Source organism: Rhipicephalus microplus, chromosome 2 (assembly GCF_043290135.1).
Source record: "Rhipicephalus microplus isolate Deutch F79 chromosome 2, USDA_Rmic, whole genome shotgun sequence".
Classification (NCBI taxonomy): Eukaryota; Metazoa; Arthropoda; class Arachnida; order Ixodida; family Ixodidae; genus Rhipicephalus; species Rhipicephalus microplus.
Window position 1 is genome coordinate 68,671,841 of NC_134701.1, and position 12,086 is coordinate 68,683,926.

At 41.9% G+C, this 12,086-nt stretch overlaps 1 protein-coding gene across 2 annotated transcripts in view; it reads left to right on the plus strand.

Annotated features, from left to right (window-relative positions):
* LOC119169862 (uncharacterized) overlaps positions 1-12,086 on the plus strand; it is a 225,998-nt gene that overhangs the window by 152,855 nt on the left and 61,057 nt on the right. For both annotated transcript variants that reach the window (XM_075886556.1, XM_075886555.1), the window contains exons 8-9: positions 8,240-8,387; positions 10,052-10,264. In XM_075886556.1, the coding sequence (XP_075742671.1) occupies positions 8,240-8,387; positions 10,052-10,264 (361 nt within the window). The remainder of the gene's footprint in view (positions 1-8,239; positions 8,388-10,051; positions 10,265-12,086) is intronic.

Sequence of the window (12,086 nt, forward strand, 5' to 3'; positions counted from 1 at the left end):
TCGATATCCCGACCCCGGAAATCCGTGTCTGGCAATAATTGTTCTTCTACTTACTTCAGGTACATTTTAGAAAGCATTTAGAAATCCAGAAACTTCGAGCACAACTGCATCGAGAGCGGCCTTACCCAGTGCCCCGTTCCGATTGGCCTATCGTGCTTGCCGCGTTGGTGTAATTGCTACCCGCACTTTTTGCTGCAAGTACGCACAATTCTAAAGCATAAGAATCACTCTAAAGTAAAGTCCAAACATCCGTGAAACTGAATCAATCATTTTTTGTGTGTACGATGCCCATACAAGAAGTAGTGACCATCGATGGGTCGTGATTTCAGTAAAGCAGGCTCTCACCAAATTCACTCTAAGCCAAAAAGGAGCAACGGGGGTATAGGGGTTGCTCTTTTCAGGGAGCAATTGCATTGCCACTCCCATTATTCCCCTAAAAGGAGTAACTGCGAAGAGACGAATCGTTGCTCTCCTTTCAGTTCCTCCTTCGGAGGATGAACAGTTACTTCCTTCAGGTGCTCCCTGTAGACCAACAGTTACTCCCACCAGTTGCTCCCTGCAGACCAACCATTACTCCCACCAGTTGCTCGTCTAAGACCAACGGTTAGTCTTTACCGTTCTTCCCGCGTGTTCGCAGTTACTCTCTGAGGACCCACTGCACATGCTTCCAGTTACTTTTTGTGGAAATGAATATTTGTCTCTAGTATGCTTGTCACACCCCCAACACATGGTGAGAGCTCCTTGGAAGAGCACTGCGCGTGTGCTTCTAACACGTAATGTGGACAATATTGAAAGAAAAAATGCTTTATTGTTTTTTATTTTTTAGTCGACGTGTGAGCACTTGTAGAAGTGGACTTCGCCACACCACAGCCAGCACTAACCAAGCACCATAATAAATCAAAGGTTTTCTGCATCTTCCATGGAAAAACAGTCTTGAATTTCTAGCGTAGGGCAGTCTGTATCATCATTGAAGAGAGAAGGGCAACTTCTCCAATCGTGAAGGACTCCAGTCTCGCAGGACTAGTGTTTCCATTAGGCTAGCGCATCGGAATGTCACCGCAGGCATATGTGAAGCATCTCATTGCTGCAGGAAAAAATGGAAGTGTACTGTTTAACATGCCAGAATTAATAATTAACAATGAGTCACACACACTGCAGCAGTCTTTACATTCTAGGATGTCTACTGCGAAACGAAATGTGAAAAAAAAGTAGGTCTGGCCGAACGTTACTGGGCAAGCCATATAACTGCTGATGTGCTAGACGCTCTTCATATGATGTCTCGGCTAGCAATAGTCTGGAAGAAAATATGCAGCAACTCAAGAAGCCATTATTATTGTAGCAGTTTAAGCTACCCTTAGGTTAATGTAACTTGTTTCCTATACACAACTGAGTGACATTTCTATTAGTCCATTCACCGATGGACATTCTAAGCGAGGTCAAGCGTGTGGCAAATAACACGTACCGTCCGAAGAAACTAGGGCAAACTTGTTTGCTCGGTTGACGAGTCACAGCCACGAGATCTGTGAACAAAGCAATATATTTTAAGGCATGCACAGATATCTGAATTCTTTGTTTGACAGTGTCACTGATAGCTTGTCCATACACATATACCTGAGCGCAACAATGTGAAGCTTTTTATTAGTTCAAGGTCTTGTTGGTTCACAGCAGAACAGGTTACGGCTTTGTTGGTCAAATTGGAATAAGCGCACCATGCTTTCCAAAAAAAAAAGTATTGTTAGAAGTTAGGGCCTGGTGTAAGTGTCTGCCTATTTATTTTGTACAGCCTTCTACATGTGCCACAAAGATATTTGTTGAGGATGTGCTATCATTCATGCCTACATCGCATACTTGGTCAACGTGATGGAAATACAAACATTCCGAACACTGCCACCTCTAGTAAGAGCATAACACTTTAGGATCTTGGAACAGCGAGGAGGTACACAAGAAAGTTAAGCACACTTTTGCAGGACTTTAAACTAGAATTTATCAGAGTGGGAGAGGTCAACATGCTGTGGCACTTTTAAACCCACGAAACATGCACAGAAAACAGGGTAAAGGCGAGTCATGAAACCATGTTATGAAGGCCTGCACACGGACGGCTTTGTGGATCTAGGTCCAAGTGTTATGCTTTGTGCAAGCCGAAACCATGTAAATAGGGAAAACGTACCTTTAGTAGCACCAGCGTAAACAAATATTGGCAGTTGGCTTTCTAGTACAAACAGCAATCCCTGCAATAAAAATGGGCAATGAAACATTTTACCTTAATGGTAATAATGTAAGCGCACACACGGGCCAGTGGAACCATGTCAAATTATCAGTGCCAGTGTAACCATGTGGCATGATACACTATTCGCTTGCCAACACATGCACTGATTGCCCCCCAAAAAGCAATGCTTTCATATACGTAGTACAAAAGTCTGCACTTACCAAAATTCACTCGCTTTCTGTACTTTAGCATCATTGGGGGCATCAATACCTGCAGTATAACCAAACTTGTGCCATACACCTGAAAGAAAGTAGTAAAGGACGTGCATCAAATATAGTTTTATTAGGAAGAAGTGAAGTCTGGTTAGGAGTAGCCGAGTGGAAACCAGCCTTATTATGTGCATGCAGCAAATCCCAAACGGCGTTATAGAGGTTGTCGAAATTTTCGTCGACTGGTATTGATGGCAAAGTGTGACTTTAACGGCTTGCCAAGTTTTCACAGCGCATAAAGATTCCATGATGCAAAATAGTGACAACGCTATTGTGAACCTACACCATTTATGATTGTCTTTCACATTATTAAGTTTTGTGAAGGTTTTGTATCCCTAAAGAAATACGAAAAGTTTGGGTCATTTCTTTTCCCATTGTTCTGTCCACATGCAAAGTGCTCGCTTGATGGTGCGCTTATAGAATAATACGTTCAGCGTAGAGGTGAAGCGAGTGGCTTAGTGATGCAGGTAGATTTTTTTTTTGAGGCGTGCGGGGAGGTATGGGGGCCCGCTTTCCTGAATTGGAGGCCGGGCAAGCAAATATGGTCGTCATATCAGGCTCCCAATACCCGGCCTGGAAAAAAAAATTCCGTGCGCCACCACTTGGCTACGCCTGTGAAAAGATGCGAAAATTATTTGTTCACGTACTGGTCTGCATGCACTCTACAGCCCTAAAAAATATGGCCGGAGGCCCCAACACCCAGCCGTTAACGTTACATAAAGCCAGTGATAGATAAGTATCAGTACGAAGGCAGCTACAACCTCACCCCAATGCTTTTCCAACTAGGTATTGTTGCGGAAAGGAACTTTTGACAGTAAAAGTACACTGGCACTGCAGTGGTGACAGACGCAGCAGGAGGGTATGCAGGTGGTAATAATAGAGATAATTTAGTCCGATACGGCGATCAATGGTTACGGTGAATAAGCAAGAGCAAATAATTTCTCTTTTGATAGCGCAACCTCTCAACAATGTCTTTGGAGAAAAAAAACAATGAGTCAGCTGTTCGAGAACTCAAAATTTTTCACAAACTGTGAGCAAGCATAAATTTGGGATTGAAAATGCCCCAACCAATGTTACACTGTAAGTACTCGCACTGTAAAAGCAATAAGTGTTGCTGGAAATGCCACTCACCTGCAAGCTGATGCATGCGTAGTCTTTTGTCCGACGAGCGAACAGGTTTGCAGATAGCTAAAGACGTGTTTATGTTGTGCTTGTTCCACCCAGCAGCAAAATCCACAACATTGCGCTCTCTAAAGATAAACATACACTAACCTTCATCGCGAATAAGTAGAAACGCAAATCTGCGACACACATGCACGATCAAAACATAGCACACAAGCGCGGATATCCTTGTGCTCGCCAACCACAGACCATATGAATATGAGTAGTGAGAACGTGAACTAGTTGCGCCGAAAAAAAAAAAAAAAAAAACGTCGAGCAGTAGCCGCACAGGCCGTCAGCGCAAAGCTTTCAGTGTGTTCTCCTAATACACTTATAAAAAAAAACCGAGGTACACTAAAACTCATAATTATTGATAAAAAATTATTTTAATTTTTATTTTGTGCTAGTACACATAAACACTGTATAATGATCCACTTTGTAAATCACATCGCTTGCTATACTAGCGCCACACAAGTCGTGCGGGCGCAGATGACGCAGATTTGTCACTCTGCCCTCAAGCTACACGTTGAAGCGTGCTACTAAGTGTACGGCTGAATAAGGCCCATCTGGGTCCTGTTTTTTTCTTTTTTTTTTCCTTCTCCGATATATCCGGGGGAGGGGGGGGGGGTCCCTTTGCACGTGTTTCGGTGCTTGATCGGCTTTGACGCCCTTCCTTAGCAGACGAACAGCGTGTCTAGGCTTTGTTTTATATCGTTGTTTTTCACGTGTTTCGGTGTTCGGTCCGCTTTGACGTGCCAACTCTCCATGCTGCTCCTGTGTGTGTTAGGCCCTTGCAGTAGCTGTATTCTCGGGCCTTCTGTGTTCCGCCAGCACTGCTATTTTATTAGCTGTGGATACTAAAATAAGTCAATGTATTGGTTTGGTGAAATTTGGCAGACAGAACAAAAAATAATCTGGCCCATGAATATTATTGTGGGCGGCAAGCATATTTGTGTGTGGTGTCCTTAAGGGGAGTAACCGTTGCGTGGCGAGAGCATTTACAGCGGTTCCTTGTTCCGTTGCTCCCTTGCAAACTTAAGACTAATACAGTTGCTTCCCAGTTTTCGAACATGTCGGCCATCTTATTACGCTTGTTCCTTTCGAAGAGTAACAGTTGGTCTGAAGGAGTAAAAACAGCCGTTGCTCCCATTTCGGCCGTTTTTGGCTTAGAGTGAAAGCTGCCCGTCGCGCAATAGCCGGTACTTCTTCGACTCGTATCAAGGCGCAATCTTCAGTTGGCGACTTGATATGCCTTAGTGAACAAACCCACAGGCATACTTTCTCAGGGGCTTGTAATATTTTTTTTTCTTGGGCGGTTTTTAGGTTGTGGGTATCAATATAACTGTAAATCTACACTGTGGCACTCTGGCTGTATACTGTTATATTGTCACTTGCGTGAGCAAACTACTCAGTATTCAATCGTGTACGCACATATTTACGGAACAAGTTATTACAAAAACATCTGTAGCTGTTGACCAGTAGCAAGAGCAAGAAATGGCTACCAATATATATATATACATACGTATATATATATATATATATATATATATATATATATATATATATAATGTACCCTGCCAATAGCCGCACGTCATTCGGTGCCCGTAAGCCATTATTCAGTGTCAAATAAATACGAAATTGCTATTTGCAAAGAATATCGCGTCAGCCCTGACAACGACGTGTAAGCATGAAGGCAAACGGCGTGTTCTGGCGTGGTGTAGCGTTTAAAGTACTTGCCTGGAAATCAGAATATGGCGAGTTTGAATCCTTTCGGTTGACGTTTTTTTCGGATAGTTGATATTTATTTCTTTATTTGAATGCTCTATGTATCACTTAGTTTACTTAATATGTATTTGTTTATGGCGAATAGACACCCAAGTTTTAATCCTGTGAAGCCGTTTTTCAGAGACATAATGCCTCCCACTAACATGGAGCTCCAGGGTTCCAGTGCCTAGCGCGATTCTGAGCTTATAATCAGTCATGGCACAAGACACTGGTACCGCATGACGCTGGGTTCCGCAATAGGATTGTGTGTGCTTCTGACTTGTTAGCGGAAGTCTTGTTGGTAAAATAATAAACGCAGATGGCAGGATATTTTCAGAACAGGCGTTTTTCCTTCTACGTCGGTAAACATTTAACTAATGGGGATTAGCACCGCAAACTTATTGTATTACCTCCTTTACTTGGTTGTGAAAAAGTGTATGAATGCTGTTCTTGGGCTAAGTGCATCAGTTTTGTGTGTAGTGTTTTCCCGACAATGTTCGAACTATTTTATTGCAGCGATAGAAATTTGTGTCAGTATCACCAGCACCTTAGTCTTGTATGTTACCTCAAAATTTAGATGCCTGCAGTTACTCAAGCGATAAAGCACTTTCCAAAATGATTTTCATGTATGTGAGCTCTACTTCAAGCTAGAATATTTAAGAACCACTGCCGAAAAATACCGATCCAAGAAACAGCAGTGCAGTAAAAGCACGTGCGGGGGCTACACGGTTCAATCTAGACACAGTATTAGCAATTTTCCCAGGCCCTAATGTATATGAGCGACTATAGAACAGTGCTATAGAGGTCAGAGCAAAAGAGCAAACACCACTCCTTGTGTCAGTCCCAAAAGATTTTTTTCAAACAAAGAAATTTGTTTTCTCTTGCAGTCACCATCACCGTGATATTGTACTCTAATAATGTGCTAGTGGCATAGACACACTCTGCCCAAGAACTGCGTGTCTACGAGGACAAATGTTCGAAAGAGTACAAATAAAACTGCAGAAACTTTGCAAATGAGTAGAAAAAATTTCTATGTATTTTCTGCATTGTGAGTGTTCGCGCTTATGCGTGCGTGTATGTGTGTGTGCGAACAAAGACAGAATGAATAAAATTTACCTTATTTCGTGACTTTCTGGCGCCATCAACTTTTGCTCTTATAGATCGGCTACGTGTTCGATAACGCACAATCTTTCTGACTTCTTCGTGAAAGAAATGGCTCAGAGATAAATTTTACATGCTTTCAAGCGTGATACACTACCCAAATAAGCTGCTTTTTTGTGGAAAAGGCAGAATTTAGCCTTTAAGCTTGTGAAACTCCCCGTGAAACCTTTTTGTCGCAACGGGAGACAATGGTGGCAATAAGTTTACAGCCTCTCATGTGCGCGATTGCTTGGTCAAAAGAAGTGACGTGATGGCTGCAGTGAGCAGGCCTGAAAAGATTTTCTAGGTGGCTTTGAACCAGCGCTAGATTTTCAGAAAAGGAAGGGCGAGGAAGTCAAAAGACGATTATTGTAGGAATGCTGCGGAAGCACTCTTAAAACACTCGATTTTTTTTTGAGTATGTCCCTTTGTTTATATGCCCATTCGTCTGTGCTACCTGACACTACGTATATCTTAGCATAACCGAGCTCATTTCATTTGACTGCAATCGAAGGCTTGAAACAATCTCGGGAGTTACTGCGAAAAATGCACGCTGTACACTAATATTGGCGAATAAAGCGCCAGCCGTAGATAATAATATTCGCGGCAGAGTTAATACACGAATTGTCGAGCATATGGCAGCGCTTCTTTCACTGTATACTCATCTGTTCCTATTTCCACGCTCAAGCCGAACTGAATAATCGAAAGCTATCGAGAATGCAGTCAGATATTTTAGCGCATATCGCACAGGCAGTATCAACACGGGTATTACACTGGCCACATAAAACATGAAAATGGTCGTGTGTGGCAATATTATGGGAGAGGCATTGCAAATGTAAGATCGTTCAGAGGCCTTCTCTCAAACTATAACACGAAAAAAAGCATCGGTGCCTTTTTTCCTACTTGAAACTTCACAATAGCTAGTCGTTTACTCGCCTCTATGAATGATGACATTCTAACTTCACTGCATGTTTGTTATGGGAACCTCATAGTAAGTTGGCGGTCACTTGATAATAAATATGTTCATTCAGATTTATAAATATTACGTGCCTGGGGACAAAACTCTTAAGCATTTCACAAACCTTCACCTCTCCACACTGCACAACGTTGCATCCATTCTTACCTTCAGCGTCGAAAATACCAGTGCTGCGATTTTTCAGGACGAAACGTCCCAGCGGCTATACTCACGGCTAAAGTGCATTGCCTTTATTTTCACAGAGTGGGATGGGGCATGGCGTGAAAACTCTGCATTTGTATCGAATGGACCCATTGTTTGACACCAAAAGTAGTGTTTAATGTTTGTACCAAACCGGTGATGCACAAAAGGGGCGTAGATGGTAGCTGTGTAGCGGTGTGGCATCGTGTCTCTGACCGAAGGGCAATCAGTATACGCGTGTTCAAATAGAAAGGCTGCACAGATAATTTGGAAGAGAGAAACGCGCAGCGCCTGCACTCTCAGTAGGGTGTCTCTTTATTCATGCGTATTACATGCAGTCGTCGTTCTTCTTAAATGCAGCGATAGCTAGTGACCCCGTTGAAGGTTGACTTTAGACTCGACTGACCTAGCTGCTATGCTAACATGTTCAAGAGACCTCTGAACATGTCTGAATTTTCGAAGGTCAAACTCAGGAAGCATATGTCCCCTGTCATTAGTTGGCTCAACGTGAGTGGCTCATAGTGTTTGCCTTCGATATTGCAGGGCTAATTCCGTAGACCTGTTTGTCGCATTTGGATACACGGCCTATAGTGACTACGGGCGGAAGGACTGTCGAATGGTACCGCCAATCCTTCATTCTACTCAGCTACTTGAACCTGGTCTCTTGAATGGCGCATACCCTGTTCGTTTGGTAAGCTTATCCACTAGTGTGCTATGCGAATGCGTTCAGAATATTGTCAAGAATGAATTTTTTGTTGCGGCGCGTCATTGCGGACACTATGGCTATTGCTCAACTGAGGGACACTTAACATGTTTTACAGCATTGATGCACAGTCGCATGAAGCCCGGTCACACGTAAAGTGAAGGTAAAGCTATCAGCTTCAAAAAAGGCATTCCTACCAAGTACAGGAACTGCCTTATGAAATGAATAAATCTGAAGTGATTGGGAAAGTTTTGTGAATCAAAACAGATGCCTCTTGTCTCATAGTCGGGCTGGTGAATACAGTGAATCATACAACTAGAGTAACCATATGCTAGCTTGCTTCATTTCCTCATTGGCGTTTACAAATTATAACTAAAGTGGACATGAAACAGTGACAGAAATTGTCTAGCCACTCATCTCATGACAAGTATCGCAACCACTAGTGCGATATTTGGGGTCATTCGAGTGGTGAGTGTATTTATGATGTTTGATTTATCTTTGAGGTGTCTTCTGTAAACACCAATAACACAACACAGAAAGTGGCTTTAGGCTTCTCTTGTCTCACTGATTGAGTAAATCAGCAGCATTCCATAATCACACATTTTTGTTATGCCTCACAATAACGACCTTTGGTAGTCTAAGCGTGCGTGGTGCTCAGTAGCGGTTCAAAAACAGGCGATTTTTTTTCGCAATTAACACATTCGAATATAACTCAAAGACCTAGCTTTGTTCAAACCACGAAAATAAAATTTCGAGGCGTATGTCTGATGGTGTTCTGTACAGCCCCGAATAGTGACAAATCGGTCTGACAAACGCGCCGAAAGTGGCTTTAGGCTTCTCTTGTCTCACTGATTGAGTAAATCAGCAGCATTCCATAATCACACATTTTTGTTATGCCTCACAATAACGACCTTTGGTAGTCTAAGCGTGCGTGGTGCTCAGTAGCGGTTCAAAAACAGGCGATTTTTTTTCGCAATTAACACATTCGAATATAACTCAAAGACCTAGCTTTGTTCAAACCACGAAAATAAAATTTCGAGGCGTATGTCTGATGGTGTTCTGTACAGCCCCGAATAGTGACAAATCGGTCTGACAAACGCGCCAGCCCTGGAAACCCAACATTTCCAGTGGGTTCTCAGGACTGGTCCGATTATCGCTTACTCGAAAATGTGGTGGACACAAATGTTGCCTTACTTTTAAATCGGTGACTACCAGCACCCTCTATTGATAAGATTTCCATGCCTTCACAGGCTTGCCCGTCAAGGAGGTTGATTGATTGATTGATATGTGGGGTTTAGCATACCAAAAGAACCATATGATTATGAGAGATGCCGTAGTGAAGGGCTCCAGAAATTTCGACCACCTGGGGTTCCTAACATCAACCAAAATCTGGACAGAGGGGCATACAATATTTTCGCCTCCATCGGAACTGCAGCCGCCGCAGGTGGGATTATATACCGTGACCTGCGGGTCAGCAGCCGAGTACTTTAGCAACTATACCACCGCGACGGGGCCCCATCAAGAAGGTTTATGAGCAGTGGCAGTAGGTTTTGCCACTTTGGTTGTTCATTGAAAGTACGAAACCTGCAAAAGAGCTGCCTCAGGCCTGGTAAATTAATGCTAAATTATACGACGCCTCTTTTTCACCTCAGGTCAGAGTGTTATCAGCCCTTGCGACTCTGAAGAAAGTGTTGAAGAATACACCTGCCCTCGCTGTGTCACTCGGTATGGGTGGCCGCTGGTATGAACCCGCGTACCTGAATAGGAATGTAAGCCTTCCTGGCAATGTCTCTCTCGGCCATCCCTGCAAGACAACGTCGCGGGGAGATGCTCCACCGCGACACCAGATTTCGAGCATCGCCGAAGTAAGACAACACTTTTTTCCCTTTTATTCGAAGAAAACACACCTGATTTCTTTCATAGACATATTTTTCTTGTGGTAATACCAGGATATCACGTACGTTATCACTGCTTCAACAAACTAATGTTTACATACACGCCAAGAAGTTTTACTTCAGTGGCGCTTCCGAAGGGAGTAAAAAGTGTAGCCTTATGTGATGCAGAATATTTCAAGTGTAAACAAAAAAAAACACCTGATATATATATATATATATATATATATATATATATATATATATATATATATATATATATATATATATATATATATATATATATAGTATAAAAGTAGATGCACTTTCACATAACTTGTTTGTTCAGCCGACGTTTCGACGGAAACTTCGTCTTTTCAAGGCATAATCCTTGAGAAAGACGGGGTTCTCGTCGAAACTTCGGCTGAATAAACAAGTTGTTATGTGAAAGCGCATTAACTTTTATACTGATAACCTTGCGGCAACCGAAATTATTGTTCTGCACATAAGCCACATATATATACATACATATATATATATATATATATATATATATATATATATATATATATATATATATATATATATATATATATATATATGAATGTATAGGGGAAGCTATAAGGTATTAGAATCAATGTATTGTAAATAAGAAAGAAAAGTGGGTGAAAAATGAATTGCCGTGACTTGCCGTAAATAATAAGTTGCTGTGAGTCACGGCAAGTTATTTTTTCAACCACTTTTCTTTCTTCCTATTTACATTACATTGGTTCTATTAACTTCCCCTATAAAATTATTGTCTTAATTGTCTGCTAGATCTCATCATTATTGTGTGAAAACGCGGAAAAGCGAGTCTGTAGGTATAAACTTTTTTTCCTTATATATATATATATATTTATATATATATATTTATATATATATATTTATATATATATATATATATATATATATATATATATATAAGGGAAACAAGTGTATACCTAAGGCCTCTTTCTTCCGTGTTTTTACACAATATCAATGAGTTCTAACAGACAGTGATGCCAAGGATTGTATAGGCAAAGTTATAAGAACAATTGGATTTTAAATAAGAAGAAAGAAAAAAGGGTGAAAAAATAACTAGCCGTGAGCAGGAATTAAACCTACGACCTTCGAATAACGCGTTCGATGCTCTAACCACTGAGCTATCACAGCGGCCTTCCCTCCATCCACTTTTTTGGGGTTTATATGTGAATTTAGAAGTAGGAGTGTCAATTAGCGCAATCTATAGGCCAAGCGGCAAGTGTGAAACACCCTTTTATGCGCATGTGTGGCGTCACGTAGCACGTGAACTTATTACGAGCGGGCAGCTGACCAATAATGCCTCGTGTACAACCTAATGACACCAAGTCTGCCAGTACGAGACCCTCGTTAACGAAAAAGGGGAAGAAGTGTATAACCTAAGGGCTCGTTTTTCTTGTTTTTACACAATAATAACGAGATCTAAAGGACAATAATGCCAAGGAATGTATAGGGGAAGGTATTAGACTAATGATAATGTAAATGTGAAGAAAGAAAAGTGGGTGAAAAGATAACTTGCTGCGTGTAGGAACCAAACTTGCGATCTTTGAATAACGCGTTTGATGGTCTACCACTAAGCTAGCACGGCAAGTATCACCCCAGCCACTTTATTGGGTTTATATGTGAATTTAAACTGGGAGTGTCAGTCAGCGCCACCCGTAGCCATGGAGGCGAGTGTGGCCCACTTTTTCTGAGCCTGTTTGACGTAACGTAGCACTCGAACTTATTACGAGCTGGCAGCTGACCGATAGTCCCTCGT